Source organism: Hemicordylus capensis, chromosome 1 (genome assembly GCF_027244095.1).
Source record: "Hemicordylus capensis ecotype Gifberg chromosome 1, rHemCap1.1.pri, whole genome shotgun sequence".
Taxonomy (NCBI): Eukaryota; Metazoa; Chordata; class Lepidosauria; order Squamata; family Cordylidae; genus Hemicordylus; species Hemicordylus capensis.
The window spans coordinates 30,691,837-30,709,914 of NC_069657.1; the positions used below are offsets into that span (position 1 = coordinate 30,691,837).

The 18,078-nt window shown below is 48.0% G+C and overlaps 1 protein-coding gene across 3 annotated transcripts in view; it reads left to right on the top strand.

Moving 5' to 3' along the window:
* The window catches only part of SYNE3 (spectrin repeat containing nuclear envelope family member 3), a 134,571-nt gene that overhangs the window by 68,228 nt on the left and 48,265 nt on the right, over positions 1-18,078 (top strand). Inside the window, exons 5-9 of one of the 3 annotated variants that reach the window (XM_053285998.1) lie at positions 2,174-2,483; positions 10,706-10,867; positions 12,296-12,640; positions 14,168-14,304; positions 17,642-17,816. In XM_053285998.1, the coding sequence (XP_053141973.1) occupies positions 2,174-2,483; positions 10,706-10,867; positions 12,296-12,640; positions 14,168-14,304; positions 17,642-17,816 (1,129 nt within the window). Of the gene's footprint in view, positions 1-2,173; positions 2,484-4,368; positions 4,610-10,705; positions 10,868-12,295; positions 12,641-14,167; positions 14,305-17,641; positions 17,817-18,078 lie in introns of those variants that run through there. The other 2 variants (XM_053286001.1, XM_053285999.1) reach the window with 2 other exon arrangements.

Here is an 18,078-nt window from a genome sequence, read left to right on the forward strand (position 1 = left end):
AGAGCCAGGGGTCCTCCCACTGGCATAGAGAGGGCAAGGCGGCTCATGTTCTCATGGGCAGCCCCACCTTGTGGCGATGGTGTGCTCCCTATGCTGGTGATGGTGGTGGCGGCAACACCTCCCCCCCCCCGCCCCAGGGTCAACATGCTCTTACGAGCCATGAAAATTACTGCTGGGGATGGACAGGAAGCAGCGGTGGGCTACATTGCTGGACAGCTGGTGCACTGTGCTGGGCTCGGCCATTACACCACACTGCAGGGAGGAGGAAAGCGAACGAGGCGGCCCCAGAGATAAGCGAGGCCGCCTCAGAGGCAGGGCAGCACGGGTTCTTGGGACCCGTGCACTCGGTTATAGCTCCGCCCATGGGTCACCCCATGAAAGTGATTGCCAGGAAACTTCGGACCGATGAAAGTACTTCCCCACACAGTGCATAATGGCCCTAGGGACTTTTTTGCCACGGGGTGTAGTGATCGCCAGCAGCCTAGATGGCTCACAAAAGTTCATGGAGGACAGGTCAGTCAATGGCTACTAGTATTGATGGCCACAGGCTTCCTCCAGGCTCAGAGGCAGGATGCCTCTGGGTTTTCTGGCAGGATGCCTCTGAAAACCCATTCCAGGGGAGCAGCAGCAAGAGAGGATGCATGCCTTCATCGCCTGCTTGTGGGCTTCCCAGAGGCATCTGGTGGGCCACTGTAGGAAACAGGATGATGGACTAGATCAACCTTGGGTCTGATCCAGCAGGGCTGTTCTTATGAGAACTCAGGGCTTATCTGACTGCCACTTGCTGAATTCCTAGGGCTGCCCTCCTCCTGAGGAGACATTCTGGCATCCCTCTCCTCCTGTGGACATCCCTCTCCTCCTGTGGAGGCCCACCAGGAAGGAGACCCTGGCTGCCAAGCATGTGTTCTGCCTTCAGTCCAGGCCTGGCATTGCATCTGCTCCTGAGGACCTGGAAGTGCTCGAGGGTCTTTCAGGGAAAGAGTCAGCCCCACCTCCTCTGTGGGGGTGGCCTGCTCTGGCTGCCCTGGCTCTGTGGATTCCAGTGGGCTGTCATCAGGGGCAGGGATCTGGACTGGGGTGGTCTCCTCTCCCCCACCAACCCTCTCCTCAGGGTTGCTGTTAGGGCATCAGTGAGCAGTTGCATAACTGGGCAGATGCTCTGAGTTGCTCCATTTCTCGCGCTCTTGGTCTGCATTCTCTGCAACCAACCCCCACAAACAGAAGAAGAGGTTGCATAGTAGGAGAAACATCACAGTTTTCTCAAATGCATCCTGTTGCACCCGTGTAGCACGAGTCTGGAACACCAACTCCCAATTTAGTGGAACTAGTTTACAGCACAACATTCTTGCAGTAGGCAACCTTGGCGCTCCAGCTGCTGTTGAACTACAAGGCCCATCATCCCCAGCCACAATAAATTGTTCCCCAGCGTAGGAACATAGTAAGCTGCCCTATACCAAGTCAGACCATTGGTAGTTTCCAGATTGTGAGATGTTCCACTCATGTTCTGCACTGGTCAGACTTCACTTGGAATACTGTGAAAATACCAGCCAACATGATTTGCAGCAGTAGGTTGACTTAAGAAGCGCCGTGGTTCTGTGGGGAGCCTCGAGTGTTCCTGTGGAGATGGCCCATTACACAACCAAGCGGGCGTGAAAGGAGAGGGAGGAGCAATTTCTGCTTCTCTCCCCTCTCTCCAAAAGCCCTTTCCAGTTGCATGAAAGGAAGATAGGAAGCTGCTTTATACTGAGTCAGACCATTGCTCCATCTAGCTCTGTCTGGTCTACACATACTGGCAGTGGCTTCTCCAAGGCTGCAGGCAAGAGTCTCTCTCAGCCCTATCTGGAGATTCCAGGGAAGGAACTTGGAACATTCTGCATGCAAGCGTGCAGGTGCTCTTCCCAGAGCAGCCCCATTCCCTGAGGGGAATCCCTTACAGTGCTCACACGTAGTCTCCCATTCAAATGCAAATCATGGTGGACCTTGCTTAGCAAAGGGGACAGCTCATGCTTCCTGCCCCAAGACCAGCTCTCCTAGTGTTAGTGTGGATGTCTGCACATAAACTACATTATCGGGGGCCTCCATTTCCGCCGTCTGGGTCTGCTGTCCCTGGGTGAGGATTCCTTTGGCAAGGACTACTGCCCACATCCCTCTCTGCCCCTCTTTCCCCCAACAGCCGTATCGAGTGGGTGTGGCTGCACTGGAGTGAATACTTGAAAGCCCGAGACGAGTTCTATGTCTGGATTCACAACATGAAGGTGACCTTGGAGCCCGACATCGAGCTGCAGCTTGGCCTAAAAGAGAAGCAGTGGCAGCTTAGCCACGCCCAGGTCCTGCTGAACGATGTTCTCAATCAATCTGTCCTGCTGGAAAGGCTCCTGGAGGAAGCGGCTTCCTTGTATAGCCGGATCGGAGACCCCAGTGTTGACGAAGATGTCCAGAAAAAGATGAAGGAGGAATATGAAGAAGTCAAGAATGAAGCACAGGTGAGAAGAGCTAAGGTAGCTAACCCAAGATCTAACATTAGGCCTATTCAGCCATTGTGTTTTATGTGCGCACAGCTGTCTATACACATTTGCATACGTTTGTGTGGACTGTACACGTATTCACTTTAAAAGTGGGGAGATATGATAGAGGTCTATAGAATCATGCATGCTGTGGAGAAAATTTGACAGCAAGCAATTTTTCTCCCCCTCGCATAACACTAGAACCAGGGGTCATTCCATGAAACTGATTGCCAAGAAATTTAGGACCGACAAAAGGAAGTACCTTTTCACACAATGCACAGCTCTTGCGATGGGCATCGTGAGGCTATTGTATAAGTATAGTTTATCGTTTTAAAGTTTTGGGTTTTAGAGTTTTTATTTGTACTAGCTGACCGGGCGCATAGCATCTGCGCCGCCAGTGCGGCCGGGCCCGAGAGTGGCCCGCCGACCGCGGCCAGACCAGGGCTGCACAACTTCTACCCTCCAGCTGTTTTTGGACTACAACTCCCATCATCCCTGATGAGAGCTAGATGGACCAATGGTCTGGCTTATTATAAGGCAGCTTCTTTTGTAACCTATAGGTCAATAGGGTTAATTACTGTATGTGCATTGCATGTAGCATGTGAATAACTGTATTTGTGTACAGATCTATATTTGCATACACGGTACACAGATGGCACATGCATTGAACATAACATGTGAATCAGGCTATCTAAGCAGACCTTGTAGTTGGTTCTTCACTCCTGGTTTGAAATTGGCTTTGTAATTTACTTAACAGATGTACATGCCAGCAAATCTTGGCTTATCCAAGAGGCCACAGACGCAATGAAGGAACATATGAACTGGCTTCCGCTGAATCAGACCATTGGTTCTCATAGTTCAGTGTTGTCAACACTGACTGGAAGTATCTCTCCATTGTTTCGGACAGAACTCTTTCCGAGCCCTACCTGGAGATGCCGGGGATTGGACCAGGAAACTTCTGCACCCAAAGCATATACTCTGCCCCATCCCTACTGTACAACCCCATCCCTACTTCTAGCTTCCAATGAAACATAGCCATATGAGTGCTTCCCGGTCCTTCATAATACTCCTGCTCAGCACATGGCCGTGTTCAGTTGGGAACTGAAAGTGTTGGTTATAGCTCCATTCATCAGTGACCCACTCTTTCTATTTCCATTCCCTGCCTTGAGTAGACATAGCCTAAAAGGTTTATTGGCAGCTGGCTCTTAAAATAATGTAAATATAATCACTGTGGACATCCTGTTTTTCCAGCTTAGCAGAAAGAATTCTGCTGTTTCGACACTTGCTCAGTTTAGATTGGTGGGAAACATTATTGGTATTTGTTCTGTATAACTTGAATCTGATTTGATGAGTTCCTTCACGTCCAGCAAAGCAATCACGGAGGGTGGTAACTTGATTAGGCCCTATCTAGGCCCAGCACAGCATCCCTCCAGTGGCTGTTGCTGGTGTCTACCTTATGTTTCTTTTTATATTGTGAGCCCTTTGGGGACAGGGGACTATCTTATTTATTTACTCTTTCTATGTAGACTGCTTTGAGAATCTCTGCTGAAAAATCTATCTATATTATTAATTCCTGTAGATGGACCAGGGGGATGTGTGTGGATGTGGCAAGCCACACCCCCACTGAAGCACCTGATTGGGCAGTGGGGATTCCATATGCAGATAGGGAGAAGGACCCTGTGAGAGCAGGAGCACCATGGTGATTGGGCAGTGGGGATTCCATATGCAGCTAGGGAGGAGGAGCCTCTGGCACTGTGGTGATTGGGCAGTGGAGATTCCATATGCAGATAATGAGGAGGAGCTTGTGATGGCTAAGGTCAGTTGGAATGCAACTGTTACTGGTCGGAAGATGCTCTGTCAGCAGCCTGAGGGGAATGAGCAGCCATGGCAGCACTGGCTGCAAGGAAGGGCCCAGTCAACCACTGCTGCTGTTTGGGAGAACCAAGGCCATTGTCAGAGGGAGGCAGGCATGTAAGGGATGGGCCCAGGCCTGTCAGCAACCTGAGGGGAACGAGCAGCCATGGTGGTGGCAGCAGCAGTAGCGATGAATGGCCCAATCAACCACTGCTGCTGCTCCTGTGGGGAGGAACAGGAGTGGGGCTCAGGTAAGGGTGGGGAGGTCTCTGGGGCTGCAGCTTGGCAAATAGGTGGCAGGAATGCTGCAGCCATGACCAAGAGGGGTGAGGGGGATGGAAGCAATGGGATGGAGGAGGAGGAGCAGGACTGTAGTTCAGGTGAGGGTAGGGAGATCTCTGAGGTGAGGGGGTTGTGGCAGGGGGTGAAGGGAGCAATCAAGTACTAGCACGCAGATGCTCTACAGCACGAGAGAGTTCCAGCATTGAAGCGGAGAGAAATAATGGCGGCGGCCAGGAGGCGGAGGGCCAGCAGCTGAAGCCCCCGCTGGCCAGAAGAGGTGGGTGGATAACGGGCAATGCACCGCCGGCTGGGAGGAGGAGACGGGAGGCGGCGGCAGGACGTCCTGTTCCTGGCCTGCCTGCTGGGGTGAGATGGTGGCGGGCCCTGACCTGGCCTCATGGAGGAAGTGGCGGCGGGCTAGCCTAGCCTGGCCAGTGACAGTGGGATGGCCTGGCCCGGGGGGATGACGAGGGGGGAGAAGCCAGTCGGCCAGCCAGAAAGCTGGGCATGCCAGCGTGGGGGATGGGGACGGCTGGGCCCAACTAGAGGCGCAGATGCTCTGCGCCTGGGCCAACTAGTTGTATATAAATATTTGCAGAACAGGAGAACCCCATTATTCGTGGGGGTTCTGTTCCGGGGGGGGGAGGGATAGCGAATGCGGATAACGGAGCATTAAAGTCAATTAAAGTCATTAAAGTAAATTGTGGGATTAGGTTCCGGGACTATTTAAAAATTGCCATAAATTGCTCCCAGAATGAGAAAACGGGCCAAATCAAGTGCCCTACCATGCTCCACTATCCTTCAGGAGTCCAAGGGTGCCCCCCATGAGTCAAAACATTGCCGAAATTAGGCCAAAAATTGCAGGGAGTTTTGCCTTAAGAAAAAAGCCATAAAATGGCTCCTAAAATCAAAATCATGGCCGGAAATAACCTCCAAGGTCATTTCCGGCCCCCCTGACCCGCGGATACACGTTTAACTCTTTTTTTTGCCAATTTGTTTTACGTATACCAAGGTTGGTTGTCCATTACCCAACTGCGGATACGCGAAACCGTGGATGCGTGCAACCGCAGATGTTGAGTCCGCGATTAACAAGCTTCTCCTGTATATAAAAATAGTTTCAGGAGGTGTGTGCTTTCCCAATTTTTGATCGCCTGTAAAGGAAAAACAAGGTAGTAGATGCTGAGAGTGATTGCCAGCTAGCCTCCCACTGGGTAGGAGGTCTTTTCTCCCGACCTCATTCAGCAGCTAGGTACTGTACAGCTGCTAGGTAGGATGGAGCCCTTGCTAGTTAGCTGCCTTATGCTCATCTGACAAGGAAAGGTGGAGTAAAAATTAAAACAAATACTGTACATACAAATAGTAAAGTAAACTGAACTCAAACAATAAAAAGCATATTGATTTTACCATATACAGTATGCTGGTGGTGGGGATTGACTCTCTTTTCAACACAGGTACTTGGCCAAAAGCTCTCGGTCCCATGGTGGAGGAGTGAGCACCACCCCTCACCTTAATACCAGTTCAGAATCTGGCCTGTTACATTCAAACTCGTGCAAAATACACAGAGACATCACTGTAATCTGAGTGATTAGTCCAGGATTTAAACCAGTTCAGGTTTAAGGCTGAATGGTTAATTTCCATTTATAATTGGGGATCCCTTTTGTCACATTAATTGTGACAGCTACTTTTCAAGCTGTCTTTATAATTATAATCTTTGCTATTGGCAAACCCTTTACTGTACATGATTAGACTCTATTTGCAACACAGATACTTGGCCAAAAACTCTTGTCCCCATGTTGGAGGAGTGAGCACCACCCCTCCCAGTAGTGATTATAACATCAACAACAACAACAGATATTTATATACTGCTTTTCAACAAAGGTTTCCAAAGTGGTTTACAAATAGAAATAATAAATAAATGAGATGGATCCCTGTCCCCAAAGGGCTCACAATCTAAAAAGAAACATAAGATAGACACCAGCAACAGTCACTGGAGGTACTGTGCTGGGGGTGGATAGGGCCAGTTACTCTCCCCCTGCTAAATAAAGAGAAATAAGTGTAAAAGGTGCCTCTTTGCCAAGTTAGCAAGTATGATGCAGCCACCAGGGTCCAAAGTGCATCATTATTTTCCCTCCAAAAATGATGAGATATTTAGCCTTCCACATGTATATGGCCAACTAGGTGAAGCATCACCATCACATTTTAGGTTATGAGCCTAGTGCAATGGGTGTATATGCATGCTCCACCACAAGGAACAGGTTCTCTGCTTCCCCAGGGAAGCATCTGAACTGGGCCCCAGTGGAAGAGATGGAAGTAAGTTTACTTAGTAGTAAGTTTAGTAAGATATGGAAGTAAGTTTACTTAGTAGTAAGTTTATCGAGTCAGACCATTGGTCCGTCTAGCTCAATATTGTCTACATAGCCTGGGAGCGGCTTCTCCAAAGTTGCAGGCAGGAGTCTATCTCAGCCCTTTCTCCAGATGCCAGGGAGGCAACATGGAACCGTCTCTTCCCAGAGTGGCCCCACCCCCTAAGGGAAATATTCACATGTAGTCTCCCATTCAAATACAAATCAGGGTGGGCCCTGCTTAGCAAATGGGACAATTCATGCTTGCTACCACAAGACCACCTCTCCTCCCTGTGAGAACCCAGAATTTCCAGGCTATTCTGGTTAAGTCACTGGAGTTAACAGGGATCATTTAACCAGGATCCAATCTTACAATCCACTCGGGAACGCATGAGACTTGCTAATCATGGTTAACCATTTAACAGTGATCATTGTCCTCATGAGAATGTGGCCTTCCCCTTCAGAATCTGGTCTATTACATTCAAACTAGTGCAAAATACACAGAGGCCTCACTGTAATCTGAGTGATTTGTCCAGGATTTAAACCAGGTTTAAGGCTGAATGGTTAATTTCCATTTATAATTGGGGATTCCTTTTGTCACATTAATTGTGACAGCTACTTTTCAAGCTGTCTTTATAATTATAACCTTTGTTATCTGCAAACCCATTACTGTACACGATGTTCCAGATGAAAATGGTTTCCATGAACCACCAGGCACAAATGATGCAGACACAATATTTTAAATCATTCTAAATTAGGTGACTCATAATTATTTGGATGTTGCCTTTTTGTATGCCATGTGTGTCACATTCACTTTGGGTTGGTTCTGCAAGTCAGACCATAGGCTGGATTCTCCTGATTGATGTGGTAATTAATTAAATGGACACGATCTTCCCCTGCAGTGCACAAAGACTGAAAATAAAATGGCCAGTCTCATGATACCTTTATAGAAATTGATGGTGCAGCCGTATTTGCAGTACTGTGTCCAGTTCTGGCCATCCCACTCCCCCAAATATGTGGGAAGTATGAAGAAAAGAGCAACCCAAATACCCAGGGGACTGGAGCATTTTCCCTATGAAGAAAGGCTTAAGTATTTGGGGCTTTTCCATGCATCCCCAGATGTAGACAAAGGAGGTTACCACTATTATTATCATTTATTATTTATTCGATTTCTATACCGCCCTTCCCAAAATGGCTCAGGGCGGTTTACAGAGAGAAATAATAAATAAATAAGATGGATCCCTGTCCCCAGAGGGATCACAATCTAAAAGAAACAGAAGATAGACACCAGCAACAGTCACTGGAAGTACTGTGCTGGGGGTGGATAGGGCCAGTTGCTCTCCCCCTGCTAAATAGAGAGAATCACCACATTAAAAGGTGCCTCTTTGCAAAGTTAGCAGGGGTATGATGGAGATGTAGAAAATGATAAGAACAGCCCTGCTGGATCAGGCCCAAGGCCTATCTAGTGCAGCATCCTATTTCACACAGTGGGTTTGGATAACTTCATGGAGGAGAGGTCTATCATCGGCTACTAGTTGGAGGGCTATAGGCCACCTCTAGCCTCAGAGGCAGGATGCCTCTGAGTACCAGTTGCAGGGGAGTAACAGCAGGAGAGAGGGCATGCCCTCAACTCCCGCCTGTGGCTTCCAGCAGCATCTGGTGGGCCACTGTGTGAAACAGGATGCTGGACTAGATGGGCCTTGGGCCTGATCCAGCAGGGCTGTTCTTATGTTCTTACAGTGGTCCACCAGATGCTTCCCAGAAACCCACAGGTGAGGGGGGGAATGCCCCCTTTCCTGCTGTTGCTCCCCTGCAACTGGTATTTAGCGGCCTCTTGTTTCTGAAGCTGGAGGTGGCCTGTATCCACCAGACTAGTAGCCATTGATAGACCTGTCCTCCATGACAGATGACTGATGCAGAGAAAGACAACAGAGAAACGTATCCCTTTCTCAGTACTAGAACTCAGAGCCTCCCAATGGAATTGATGGGCAATAAATTAAAGGCGGACACAATAAAGTGCTCCTTCACACAAAGCATGATTAGTCTCTGGGGATGGCTGCTGGGCTTAGATGGGCTTAGGCCAGAGATTCCCAAATTGTTATTTGTTTCCACAGACCACCTGAAAATTGTGTTGGGTCTTGGTGGACCACCTAATAAACGGGTTTTGCTGCAAATCAAAGTACAGAAACATTTAAACTAAAAAATCAAAGACAAGTGTGGGGCAAATCCCAGAGGTTCTCAACTGTTCTGCAGTCTTCCATGAACCCCCTGGATGAAGCTCACGGGTCACAGTTTGAGAACCTCTAGCTTAGACCAATTTAGGGAGAGAGGTCTTTCGGAAGCGTTTTGTCATGAGCACTATCTGGAACCTCCATGTTCAGAGGCAGTATACCAGTGGGCAACAGCAAGGGAGAGTGGCTGATGTCAGGCTCTGCTTTTGAGCTTCCAGTAGGCCACTATGGGAGACAGGGTGGGTGCTGGCATGGATGGGCCCATTGAACCAGTAGGGCTTTTCTGATGGAAAAAATGGCTCGGGGGGGGGGGGGGTCAACTGATGCTGTAGCTCCTCCAGTGCTGGTTTGCAGCTTCCTATTCCCATCTCTCCCCTGGAGCAATGGTGCAAAGCAGAAACTCTCTTGCTTTTTGAATGTTTTCTATTCTGCTCTGGGCTGCTGCTTTGACTGCAGTGATATTTGTACCAGGGGTGTAGCAAGGTTAGAATGGGTCCTGGGACAAAATGTGAAGATGAGCCCTTCCCCACCCTCCCGCCCACTTCTTCAGAGACGCAGGAGGGGGGTAGCAAAAGCAACCTGTCATCCAGCCAGAGGGTGCCCGCCCCCCCACTCAGGGGCCCAGGGCATTTGTGGCCTTCCCCCATTCAATTTCAGCTGCATCTCTGATTTGCACTTTTGTTTTTAGTCCTTATAAGCTGCCTTGAGCTCTTCTAGGAAGCTGAAAGGCAGGATATAATACAGTACCTTTGATAGTAATAAACAGCTGCACATTTCCCCATATATATTTACAAGAAAAGGTTCTGGAGACCTGGAAGGCTCACACAGGCCCTCTGGTGGTTGTGACCTGTGAAAGCATAATAAGGTAAAGGGTGCCGTCAAGTCGATTTTGACTCCTGGGGACCACAGAGTCCTGTGGCTTTCTTGGTAGAATACAGGAGGGGTTTACCATTGCCTCCTCCCATGCAGTATGAGATGATGCCTTTCAGCATCTTCCTATATCACTACTGCCCATTATAGGTGTTTCACCAGCGGGGATTTGAACCGGCAGCCTTCTGCTTTTTAGTCAAGCATTTCCCTGATGCGCCACTTATCGGAGTACAAATTTTTGTTTTTAGCACAGATATTTTGCAAAAAAATGTGGCATGCTGGACCAATTTCTTCCCTCCTTTCTTTCTTTCTTTCTTTCTTTCTTTCTTTCTTTCTTTCTTTCTTTCTTTCTTTCTTTCTTTCTAAATGAAGGATGTGACTTTACAGGACTTTGTATTCATTAAGTGAAATGCTGAATAATTATAGCACAGTCAGAGCCAGGACATGTTGTTTCATCTTCATGGTGGAGGGACAAACTGCACATTCCTGAAAAGGCCAAGCAGACATGTGAGCGGAATCAAGGAGGAGAACAGGCTCTTTGTATTCTTGGTTTTTAAAAATGTGAAGAATGAGACAAATGCTGAGTTTCACTGTCCTCTTTTTCTGATGTTCCTCCTGTTAGAGACGAGTACAGCTGCTTGAAAAGATAACAAAAGAACACGAGGCGTACAAGGGCAAGGTTGACCAGTTTCAGCTGTGGCTGACCCATGTGACGGAGATATTAAATTGCTGCCTTGGCCAAGAAGCAAAATTGCCATCAGAAAACAGAATTAAGCCATTGAAGGTATCTGCATGTTGCTGAAGGTTTTGTTGTGAGAAGGAAAACTGGTCTCCTTGCTCATATTTCCTAAGCAAGACCAGTTCCAGATTTGGAGGTCCTTGGACAAGATTCCCTTAAGGCAGGATGGGCAAACTTGCCCCGCCAGCTGTTGTTGGACTACAACTCCCATCATCCCCAGCTGCACTGTGCCTGGGAATGATGTGAGTGGTAGTTCAACAACAGCTGGAGGGCCAAGTTTGCCCATCCTGCCTTACAGCAAGGTTTCTCAAACTTGGGTCCCCGGGTGTTGCTGGACTACAACTCCCATCATCCCCAGTCCCAATGGTCGAAAGGGCTTGTGCGTGAAAGTCACGTGTCACCGTGTGCATAACATTGTGCAGTATGTCAGCCACTGACTGGCAGCAGCTCTTCAGAATTTCAGGCAGGGGTCTTGCCCAGCCCTCCTGGAGATGCCAGGGATTGAAGCTGGGACCTTCTGCAAGCAAAACACATGCTTTACCTCCGAGCTTCAACTCCATCCTCATGTGTGATGGGGTGTGTGTGTGTTTGTGTGTATGTGAGGGGCAGTGTTTAATTTTCCTTCCTTGGTAGGCAGGAAAGGAAACCTTCCTTTCCTGCCTCCCAAGCATGCCTGACCCATTTTCAACATTGCCCAGATGTCCATCCAACACGCTTATGTCCAGATTATAGGGTTGATTCCTGGACTGTGTCTATTTGAATGTGATTCCTCTGTGTGGGTGCCGGATGACACTGGAGGCAGAGTAGGTGTGCCAGATGCAGGGGGGAGAAGGCAGTCTCACCCCCCACCACACACTTGGGATGGATCTCAGGACAGGTATCATCCAATCTGGGACCAAGTCTGGTAGTTCAAGAGCCAATGGTCTTGACTTGTCAGTGTCCGAAGAGCCTGGAGTCTAGCCCACAAAACAATACCGAGAGGAGTTTGGCTTCCCATATATGTGTAGGCAACAGAACATCAGAGCTCTTTTTAAAAAATGTGCAACCAGACACAAAATGTGCTGCTAAAGATGCTTCCTGCAGACTCCATTGCTATTCCCCACAGAGTCGTCCCCAGTGACTATCACACACTTTGCTAATAGTGCTGACAAATTCTCAGGTCTGGTTATTTGCTCCCACTCCATGTAGGCTCCAAAATGTCATGGAATGTGACTCTAGGCAAGAAAGACAAGGGGAATGCACAGGTGTATATTGTAGCAGCACATGCTGCATGCACAAATCTAGCTTGCATGCAGCTTTGTGAGTTCTACATTTTCCTTTAAAAGAGCCCTGCGGAAAATGATGGACCAACCGCATTTGCCTTGCGCTGATATCACTGTAAATGATGGACCTGTGCTAACTAACACAAGCTGCTCTCAGCATTATCCACCTGCAAAGCTGGGATGTAATGTGCTCTAAAACTCCTTCCAATAGGACCTTGTCAAAGAGGTGAAGAGCGGCGAAAAGAAACTGAGACATCTTGAAGCTCAGTCCACAGGTGTGATGCAAAACACCTCCCCGCTAGGTGCAGAGAAGTTAAAAGGTGAGCTTGAGGATCTGAGAAAAGCCCTGGAGAAGCTGAAATTGGTGTGCCATGAGGAAGAGCAGCGACTGCTGAAGACCCTCAAATCTGAAAACGCCTATCACTCACAAGCCAGGCAGTTAGAAGCTGAGGTTCAGGAGTTCCGGGAAATCCTGCAAAGGCTAGGAAACGACTTTGAACTGGATGACCGAGTGAGAAGTGAAGAGGATTTAATCGCTCGGTGGAGAAAGTACATGGTAAGTGTGTCCGTATTAGATACGGCAGCTGTGGAGCCGGCCAAACGGTGGCCTGCGTCCGGCCCCGCTCAGTGACCCCCTCCACATATGCCCATGTGTGTGATTTCATGTGCAGGGGGGCGTGGCTCAGAGAGCGAACTCTCCCCTCCCACACCCGGGCTGCTGAGAACCTGGGCAAACTCTCTGTTGGTGTGCATGACGCGTCAAGGAGGCGTGGCCCAGGCTGCCAAGAACCGGAGTGAGCTCTCAGCCCGTCATTTCAGGCAGCGCCGGCTGCCTGATAGGACATTTCCCCCAGAAAACGTCCTATTGGGCAGCTGGTGCTGCCTGAAATAACTGACGGAGAGTTTGTTCAGGCTCTCAGCAGAAAGTTTCAAACAAATGTTGAAACTCCCGGGCGTGGGAGGGGCGGAGTTCGCTCTGGGCTCCTCCAGAGCCCGAGCCATGGGGCTTTGGTAGGCCTTTTCATTGGCAGCCTGGGTTCTTTCAACCCATTGGCACAAGGGCGTCTACGCCCCTGAGATACGGAATGAAGAAAGCTAAACAAGTATTGATGTTCAGTAAAGAACCAGCTTCCTTATGCTAGCCATGGCAAACACTGACAATACACTGTGCTTGTTCACATGACTGCTTCTTTATTTATTTAGCACATTTGTATACTGTCCAAAACATACGTCTCTGGGCGGTTGACAACAAAACAATACAAATTAAAACAAAATTATAAATGTTATGACATTAAGATAATTTAAAATTTAACACAGTGTTAAACTATTAAAAAGTGTAAATCTAGTTAAAAGCCTGGGTGAACAGATGCTTCTTAACTGCCTTTTAAAACATTGTTAGAGATGGGGAGGCTCTTATTTCAGCAGGGAGTGCATTCCAAAGCCTTGGGGCAGCAACGGAGAAGGCCCATCCCTGAGTAGCCACCAGACAAGCCGGTGACAACTGCAGGCAAACCTCTCCTGATTATCTCAATGGGTGGTGTGGCTCATGGCGAAGAAAAAGACGTTCTCTTAAATACCCAGGGCTGTTAAGTGATTGTTAAAGGGGAAATGGTCCTGCGAGAGGTGGGTGCAGGCTCCAACGGCATCATCCTACTCAGCACTTTTACCCAGCATATAATCAAGGCAAGAGGCAATGGCATCAGAGCTTGTGCCTGCCTTCCATGCTATTACTTTCCCCTCCTCCAATCTAGCTTTTAACTCATGTATAAATGGAAATTGGAGTGGGCACAGCTCGCAAAGGTGGGTAGGATGCTTGTCCAACCCACTTCATGGTCCTGTGAACAAGCCTACTTACTAAACTGAGATACGGAGTGTCTATAAGCAAGTTCAACATTAACATTGTGCTTCTGTGTATACATAATTGTCTTAAACTATTTGGTTTAAGTTCATAAACTATTTTGCTTGCAGAATGTTAAGAGGCAGGTCCATTGGTAAAGTAGTTTGTAACAAGGAAACTATCTGGTTCTAGACACAGTATGAAACCCAGACTATTAATCTAATTATTCTATGTTTTGTGTGTAAGGCAATGAGAGCAACTCTTACAGCTGAGGAATCGAAGGTCGAGAGGCTAAAGGCTCAGCTCCGGGAGTTGTTCAGGTTTTCGCAGGACATGCAGCCTCTTTCGGAGAGTGTGATATGTGCAATACGGGAATATCAAAGGTATTTTCTGGCAGGGAGGGGTAGTGGTTTCAAATAAGCTGCAGCAGGGGATTAGGTGTCTCTAGTAATATGGAAACAATGCAAGCAACAGACTAATTTAGATTTTTTTTTGACAGCTATCAAAATAACGACAAAATAGCGTGGTTGCAAATATGAAATCTGATGGCCGACAGCCTGATGGTCCACTTGCACAATAATCAAAGATGCACTAGTGCAAGAAATATTCGTAGCTGCATGAAAGCACAGGGATTTTTGACGCTGCACAATTGCGCGATTCCCTTTAAAACATATAGGCCTCGGTCACACAACTGTTTTAATGTGGGTTACCAACATTTGTGTGATTGTGTGAACCCATATCAAGGTGGGAATCTTGGGGTATAAACCACCTTGGCATGGGACCACACAACTGTGCCAATGTTGGTATCCCACATTAAACTTAAATTTGAACAATTGTGTGAATCAGCCCATCAAGTTTACAGTGTGAAGTTCCCTTTGCACAACCTTACACTGCAGTGGAGCTGCCCTGTGGAGCAACTCTTGATGCTGTTTGCACACATGCAGCTGTTAGAGGTTGTTGATTTTTACCCACAATAGGTAAAACAGCAGAGCACTAAGGAATGAGCACACACTCAAGTTACAGAGTAGGTAGCAGAGGATGGTTTGGATATTGCAGCTATTTAGAGATAACACATGGAGATCCTTGTATGACTAAACACTAAACATTTATTGGTTAAATACCCTTAGATAGGAAAGACCTATCTCTAATCTAAAAGGACTACATAGTGGATAGGTAAGGAGAGAGAGAGATGTTTCCATCTGCTCTTTAGGAGGAAAGGAAGGATTGTTGCTCAGCACAGGAAGTGCTGCAGGGTCAGTTCAGGGGTCATAGAATAGGGACAGATAGGGAGACCCTCACTCACTGTCTCTACTCCCAATGCCCCTAGTGGTCATTAGGAGGACAGTTGGTGCAAAAGTTCGATGCACTGGAAGTTCATCTCCAACAGCAGCAGTGTGGGCGAGGCTCCTGCTGCCCGCATTGCCTTGCACTGTATGTCAGCCACTGTTTGTGCTTCTGCACATAAAACTCATCTCTAGGGCTGGGCTGCTTGTTTGTGCTTGCATTGTTTGAAACTTTCTGTTATTTGGTTCTGTGCATGTCATGTTTGGACCCAAACATTATGCAAGTAGCAGCAGTGTGGGGAATGAACTATTACATGCCTGCACACTGATCTTTTCTCCATTTTTTGTTTTCCTGGTTTCACTTCCTTGTGGTTTTCTGGGTGGGCTTCTACTCCCTCCTTCAAATTATGAACTTCCTCTTTCCTGGGTATGTTCAGCTGGGATAGGCAGGCAACAAATCCAGCCTGCCAGTCTCTTTCTTTCTCTCTCTCCCCCTCTGAGCTTTGGCAAAGGATTTCCGCTTCCAGGCTAACTAGAATCAGGAAGCAAAGAGCCATTGCTCAACTCCTGCATAGCTAGAGAAAGGGGGACCATCTGGGCAAAGGCAAGTGTGTGTTCTGATTGCATCTGAAGAGCTGGCTTTCTTATGTCAATTGCAGAGCATGTTGGCAAGCTGAAAGAGGTTGGTGTGAATTAAATTGTTTCAGGGAAATCAGCAGTTCAGACTTTAGAAGCAATCTGGGATTCTTTCCAGTGTGAAATGGCAAGAATGGAAAGTTTGAAAAATTGCCACGGCAGAGACGAGAAAGTGTTGCTAACTTGTTCCAAAAGCTTTGCTTCTTTTCAGGGTGTGGTAATCTCATAGTCATGCCGTTGGAATTGAAGAGAGATCTGCAAAGGGCCCCTTTCCCCCTCAAATTGCCTTAAGCATAAAGTAATTTGTGTGTTATTTTATAAATATTGAAACAAGAACGCCATTGCATAGAGCAGGGGTTCTCAAATATGGGTCCCCAGATGTTGTTGGACTACAACTCCCATCATCCTCAGCCACAATGGCTAGGGATGACGGAATTTGCCGTCCAACATCTGGGGGAGCTAAGTTTGAGAATCCCTGGCATAGAAGATTATCTTTGCTCTAGCCACTCGTTTAGCTAACAGCGAAAGATGTTTCTGCAATGAACATTAATGACTAGATGATGTTTCACAAAAGGCCCTTTAAGGATAGTAGCTCCTGCCAGCCAGAGCTTATCTAGTGCCAGGGAAGGCTGAGAAAAGTGTTCTGCCACTGGAGCAGAGAGATAAGCAGCCCGGAGTAGCAAAACCGTCTGGAGTAGCCACCAAGGGAGAAACAGGTTTGCCTTTTACAGCTAGCTGGAAGAAGAATCCTAGGGCTCAGGTAGAGGGCTCCAGACGGATGCTGCATTCTTGGGGGGGAATGGATGCTCTTTTACAGATGGAAGGCCAAACCACACAAGCATGCATCTGCATGCTTTAGAAGTAAGATGTGGCCACAGCTCAGTGGCAGAGGACCTACCTTGCATGCAGATGGTCCCAGGTTCCTTCCCTGGCAGCTTGTCCAGGGAGGCCTGGGAAAGACTCCTGCCTGAAACCTTAGAGAACTGCTGCCAGTCTGTGCAGACAATAATGAGCTAGAGAGACCAATAGGCTGACCTTCTGTAAGGCAGCTTTTTCTGTTCCTAGGTGAGCTTCCTTGTAGGAATGCTTTTTGCATGCTTGAATGCTTCCCTGTAGGAATGTTTTGTCACAGCTGTGGGGTTGGGTAGAACCTAGTCGTAATGGTGGAGGAGGCCTCACACTGTGTCCCAGTTTCCCACTGAAAACCACCCCACTGAAGTGCCTGGTTGTTGTTGTTTTTAAATTGCTGCTTTATATTTTTGTGTTGTGTTTAATTTCCAGTTTGTGTCCTGTTTTGAGAATCCCGATTGGGTTAAAAATCATCTAAATACACAAAGCTCACGCGAGAACAGTTTCTTTCCGGACTGTGCTCGAAGAGCTGCGTTGTTGCTTGTGACAGGGCTTACTCGTGGCCAGCATTTGCTGGATTATGCCCTTGTATCCGCTACGTCTGCTACAGTTAATCTTATAGCTGATGGATGCATAAATCATGAGCATGCTTGAGAGGTCGTTTGAGAAGCCCAGTTCCAGGGCCAGCCTTGGGTAATTCTCCATGGCAGGTGCAGTAGAAAGGAACGTGTGTCTTGGTATCTAAAAAAGGGGGTTGTTGATCATTTGACGAGCAGAGGCAGCTGCCTAAGGGAAAGAAGATGGGGATGTATGAAAGGAACACTGAGATATGTTGTGTTAGAAGAGCAAAATAAAGAGGCAGAGACAATATGCCCTTCATTGAAAAGGAGAAGTGGGTTTCCCCCCCTCCGGTTTAAAGCCCCATGGCGTTGTCCTTTGCTTATTTTTGCAGCCTGAAGGGGAAGACTTTTAAAATGAGCACGGAGGCTGAAACAGAACTGAGGCAGCGCTTTCAGAACCCACTGAGGGAGTTCCAGCTGTGGAAGCCATCCGTGCAGAGGTTCCTGGACACCACAGCAAATGTTTCTGACCCTGCCCTGACAGATGCTTTCTTGCTTCAGACTGAGGTGACAGCGAGTCGCTGAGATGTTGGGAAGCTTCATGCTTATCCGCCCACACGCACGCACGCACGCACCCAGAGCTGTGCTGACTTCTTTGCATTTCTCCAGCTGCCAAACCGCCCCAGTTTAGAAGGGGGCTCTCTGTTTCAACAGGAAATAATATGCGTGTTTAACTAGCAAAGTAATTGTGACAGTTGAATTTGCGGACTGTGAAGACCCCTGGCAGGAGAGTGCATCTCTCTGGGCTCTCCGTGTGCAGCTTGGACGG